Source organism: Mizuhopecten yessoensis, unplaced genomic scaffold (assembly GCF_002113885.1).
Source record: "Mizuhopecten yessoensis strain PY_sf001 unplaced genomic scaffold, ASM211388v2 scaffold8399, whole genome shotgun sequence".
Taxonomy (NCBI): domain Eukaryota; kingdom Metazoa; phylum Mollusca; class Bivalvia; order Pectinida; family Pectinidae; genus Mizuhopecten; species Mizuhopecten yessoensis.
In genome coordinates, this window is record NW_018407528.1 from 73089 (window position 1) to 79130 (window position 6042).

General features: G+C 36.5%; 1 protein-coding gene across 1 annotated transcript in view; it reads right to left on the reverse strand.

Annotated features, from left to right (window-relative positions):
* LOC110455901 (cytosolic phospholipase A2-like) overlaps positions 1 to 3692 on the reverse strand; it is a 69216-nt gene extending 65524 nt beyond the window's left edge. Inside the window, exon 1 of the mRNA XM_021506325.1 lies at positions 3388 to 3692. Coding sequence (XP_021362000.1) covers positions 3388 to 3416 — 29 coding nt within the window. The 5' untranslated portion in view covers positions 3417 to 3692. The remainder of the gene's footprint in view (positions 1 to 3387) is intronic.
* Between the last annotated feature and the right edge of the window lie 2350 nt (positions 3693 to 6042).

Genomic DNA, 6042 nt, shown 5'->3' on the forward strand with positions numbered 1-6042 from the left:
TGAATGTCGTCCTATCTCTGTAGTAAGTTTTGAATGTCGTCCTATCTCTGTAGTAAGTTTTGCATGTCGTCCTATTTCTGTAGTAAGTTTTGAATGTCGTCCTATTTCTGTAGTAATTTTTGAATGTCGTCCTATCTCTGTAGTAAGTTTTGAATGTCGTCCTATATCTGTAGTAAGTTTTGCATGTCGTTTCTTTTTCTTGGAATATTTATTTAGTATTATTCAGTGACAGTTTTTTGTAACTAGCTTGAATATATCTGTTACACTTCCTTCGCGACACTGACTGTACTTGGTTGGGTGGTAAGCTGCGCTTCTCTACATTTAACGTAAGACGAAATACCTAAATACAAACGATCCGCCAATGCGTTACAAACAGGAATGATCGGTAGACTGTCTGTGGTCACTAGCTATCTGTAGAACTGAACAGATGACAGTTAACTAATGATAAATCAATTTTAGCACGATCATAAACGATAAGATGTCTCTATTAAGAATATGTATTTGTCTATCAATAGTAGCAAAAAATTCATAAGGAATTCATGAACTCATTAACTTAAATATGTTTTTTTTTATATTTTACTAGTTTTCAATTGTAATATAATTATTTATTCATTGCTTTTTTTGCTGTCTTTTACTCCCCCCCCCCCTCCCCGAATTATCTTTATTATAGACCTTCCCATAGTATTTCATTTTCATTTGATATAATTATTTATTTCTTGCCTTTTTGCAGCCTTTTTATTGTCCTCCTTAATTATCTCTCATAGAAACCTTCCCATTTCCTGTTACAGTATTATCCGTGATAAATAAGATGGCCTCAGTATGGTACGCTGTCGCAGCTTACAAGGAGAAAAGTAGGGATTTTACAGAATCTTGTTAGACAATCTAAATTTATTTTCTAAACCAGGAAGTTGGCATTACTTGCAATCCTACAGGGCTCATATTTAACGATATTCCACGAACTAGAAATACCAAAACGTCACCCTGACATGTACTGCTTGATGTTGTACATATTTCTTCATTTTCTTCAAAATTTCAGTCTGGTACGTGGTATTGTTCTCTTATCTTATGTTCATCTAATTAAAAAATATCGATAATTTGATTAATTGAAAAAGTGGCTTTAGATTGGAACGTTTAAACCTGTACATAAAATCTCGTTAGCTACTTCTTTTAAATATGTTGGAAAATGGTTACTAGGGATACAAAGTAAGGAATCCCTTATTTAAAATTATGTTATTGTTTCGATGCAGGCAGTCAAACAAAGCAACAGTCACTCCACCATATGGTTAGTTTGTTTTATGAGGTCTCCTCTGTGATAATAGCGGTAAAAAGAATAATAAAAAACGTGTCCGTATTGTTTGGAAACACCTGTAGAAATACGGAGATGGGGAACAGGTGTCTATAACACCTTTATAACGTTTCTATTAACATTATTTGGCTGATGTAGATACTTGACACTACGACTAGTATTTCATGTTAACCGTACCAGAATATCTAATTAAACCTCATCGTTGACACTACAGGACAGAAGAATGAATTTCAATGTCTTAAGTGCTCCGAGACATACTAAAGATATGTATACCTTTATAACACTTCAAAATGATACAAGTATGCAAATTTGGGACATTAGAAATTTTGTTCTTAAACAAGAATTCCAAATTAACCCTGTCAGAAGAAATTCAAACTACAAGGCTACCGCCAACCTCGGGACCAGTAGTCCACCAGCAGAGTCCACCAAAGTATGGAATGACGTCATATTCCTAAAATCGGTGCTGTGCTCTTTCCATTATTATTCTTAATCTCGAAAAAGTATTAGTAATAAAACATTTATGTACCAGATATTGATGTGTAGATTGATAGATGAAGAACGTGATATCGGATTATGATTCCGGAAGCTGTCAGTGAACTTAATGTTCTACAATTGATACTTTATATTTAGGCCATTATTAGTCTTGTAATATCTATAATCATAATTATAGAACTCCAATTGAACAATATGGTTACATAATTTTGGATTGTGGATATTTTACTTTCTTGTAGCAGGTAAGCTACCATAAGTTTGCGTCTACGATGTCTGAGCTTCTTTGGGCTACTTGAAATTGCCACCACCCCGAGAAAGCCGCATCTGGGCACGGTAAGAGAAGACATCTAACACAGTCACATTAATCTGACTGAGGGCTAACCAGTCCTTACTGCCACTCATTAAAACGTGAATGTAAATCAGGAAGCGTTTAGTACCTTCAGGGTTTTGGCTTGTTGCCATTTAGGGGCAAACCCACACCCTTCCTCGTTTGAGCAAGCGCTCTCGAAAAAGGCCAATAGCAGGGCATTGTAAAGACAGGTTTTGGAAACGGAAAGGTAAATAAATCGCCAAAATAATATAACAAGATATATAACAAATACTCCAAACTGTCAACAATGAAAGTACAAAAAAGTTTCAACAAAAATTGAAATTGAAATCGGTAAATCTAGGGTAACGTATGAACAAAGGAACTATCTAAATGAAGACCATTGAAAATCGAGGGGAATATTACAACCGGTGTTCTCGAAGGGTTCGCTCCTTCTGCTTCATCGGCGACAGACACAGTGTAAATCTAGGTCAAATCCAAGTAATAACAAAGTGAGAGTTAGGGAAGCGACAACGACAAAACAAGGCTCAATAATAAACACAATAAAACAATCGATATGGAAAGAAGCTTAGAAGGCAACATAACAGAGGGAACAAGTCAAGATTCCCCATAGATAAGTGTAGTAGGCATTTCCTGCATCACATATCATCGCCATGTCTCCCGTCAAACCAAGCAGAGTGTGTCCATTATCAACGACCTTACTCCGAGTGAACTTGTATGTAACTGTAGCAGACAATGAAATGTCTTAATCACGATTGTTTGATTTCCACAGCAAACATGTTACAGCTCATGAAAGAAACTATCACTTAGTAGTCAACGCATACATTGTAGTAATTCCTATCCTTATAATGGACGAACCGACTCGATATCGATTTCTTAGATCATTTCAGCCTTATCATAAATCTGTTCTGGCCTGATCAAACAAGAAATCGAATTCTCATACGAAAATTCAGTTTATTTTATCTAACCCGGTAATGTGAAAACGCAAGCTGGGCTGGTCAGATTATATATAAAGATATTGCTTAGGGAATGTATCTCGTCGTCTGAGATAGTCTTTCCGGAAGTTCCCGAACCTTCGAAACATTGAAACACAGCTGGTAATATTAGTTGTAAACCTGTTAAACTTATAGCAGTTACCTACGTTGTACCTACCTTAACATGCCTGGTGTTGTTATTAACACAGCTGGTCGTCGACTTAAATAAAAACTTTAATATTTTAAAAATCAAAAATGGAGAAAAACAGAAGTAAAACGGGACTTACCTGAACATATCGAGAGGAGCCAGCGGCATGCCTACATGAACTTCACGTGACAAGCACTGACGTAAACCAGTTTAAGTTTCTCTGTACGTAACGCTGTAATTAATGAACACGGCAGTTAACTCTGACATTACTCCATCAATTACACTGTAACTACTAGGGTCGTTTTATGTAGTTTTTTTTTATACAGTTGACGTGAAAAACGTTTTTCCTTAATAAAAAAAAGTCTTGTATCCCATTGAAAGGTTTTCCATATCCGCGTGCGCTTACTCGACGTCAAATAAACGAGTATAGAGGAAAGCCTTGTTAAAAATAGCCGGAAACGACCTGCTGTCCGACATTCGGGAAATATTTGCCGAGTGATACAAGCGCACTTCTGACACACATCGAGTTTTAAGGACCTGCTACAGTTGAACGTATCATTCATTCATAACGTGAGTTTGATTTCTATCACAGGAAATGGAGCGAGGTTCGAAGAGCTTGACATTGCTACATATAAACGGAAACATCCAATGATGTAGTATGGTTTACAAGTGTCGTGTTTTAGTAAGGTGAATTATTAGACTAAATGTAAGAAATAGCTTCACGTATTTGTGTAGTTGTCACGTGTGTAGGAGGTATTTAATCCAGTAGGCTTTTATGCATATTTAAAGCATGTAGACTTGCTCAGGCCAGTGTATAGACAGTTCTGATGCTTGAGATCGGCTTTGTTCACTAATGCACTATAAAGATGTGTGCCTAGCGCGGTCTGCTGGACAACCGAACTATTCGGGATTGAGGCGGACGTAACATCTATCAATCAATCGGTACACTGCCAACAGGAAAGTGTAGGTTGGAGAGAAAAGAAAAGATGAAGATCCTTAGTGTTGAAATGGCGGTAGCAGATTATTTCTTGTCCTTTTCGTTGCCCCTTAGCAGATGACGCACATGTTTCCTTAGCAGAAGACACAAACGAAACCCTCCGGTTACGCTGGGTTATATATTAGTTGACCCATACATACAGTTTACATTCAGTGGGATACAACAGGTCTGCTGTTCTTTTACAAAACGTGTTAATGTATATGACAGGAAAATAATTAATAAGCATTGAGATTGAGAGCCAGTCTAGTTAAAATCTGTTATGTAAATATGACTATAAGTCTGCTCATCTTCGTTTGAACTCATTTTTGCCGACTGTAAATCAATTAGCAATTAAGAATTTATCCATGACAATTTTAATTTAAAACTACATACCGAGTGTCTAGGTAAATGTGTTTAACATGTTTTCACTCCCAATTGACTCGCTGGGTGTTCGGAACACGAACACAGATCTAGAAGCAGATAAACCTTTCCATACATAGGTGGTATATTTGTAGCAACTGGGAATTATTTGTTTGGAGGGATTAGATAGCCAATCCCGCTTCTAATCATTTGTTTTCCCCCTTTGTTGTAAGATTCTGAACGAAATATACAAATCTTACTTCATTTTACTGAAGTCGTCACAAAGAGAATAAAACATCTCCTTAGAATCAAACATGAAAGTATTACTCTCCGGCTGATGTTTTGGTATTCATGAATAGAGGATAATTGTTTAAACACAATTTTTCATTAGATTATATTGTACCTGTATAAACTGTGGAAATCCGCGAGCTATTTCGTTCCAGCCTCAAATATTGCAAGACGAAGTTTTTTAGGACATGCTTCAGTTTAATTGTTGTGTTGTAAATGTCTCAATAAGAACGCAATATCTCGCCGTTTTATATGAAAGAGGATTTTATGAGGGCAGTTTAAAAGCTGCGGGATCCCCTCTTTGAATTATATAGCATCCTGACTATATTTCCGGTATTATATTTAACTCTGGCGTCTAGTGTTGGACTGTTACATATAAACTATAATTATATATTGAAATAAGTATTGTGTACGGATATCAAATGACCTCTTTAACATTTATACTGACGAGTGATGCCACTTTACCCACATGACGCCTTACATTACGGATACAAAGATTTCCGCGGGGTTTTCAGGTAAATCTTGTTCGATATTGACTGGAACTTATGCATATATTACCAGCAAAGGTATTCATGATCCCACCTGGGATGAGTAATGATAAAAATGTTCAGGGTGTGGATATTTATCAGTGTTACTCGGTATTGTAGAAAATCCATGACGTTTCTGACCTTTGACCTTTGTATGCTCATCCGTCTGTATCGTTAGTTTATCAAAGTCTATATATACATATATACTATTTCAAATGAGGGGGCAATGTAAGAGCCATCAACATGGTCTATACAGGTGTAAGTGCTGTTTTATTGTTTTGTTTTATCGCGGGTTTAACGTCCTCGCAAAGCCAGGGTCAAATGAAGGCAGGTGTTGTTTGTGTTATATCATTAACATTTTTACTGCAAGTCCTAATACTGATTGTGGTGATTCTGATCCTACATTGTGTACCGAAATGGCATAATAAAACTTAATATGAAAAGTAACATTTATTTTAAAGTATTGAAGGATGCAACTGCAGACGTACATTTAAATGAAGCAAACTGTCCTTAATCCTATTACCAATATCACACTGGCGGATATAACAGACATGACGACCGCCCCTTCATTGTCAAAGGTTTTCAACGTTAACCCTTCCTATCAGCCTGGTGTGTTATGTGCAGGGAGAATTTATCGGAAAAT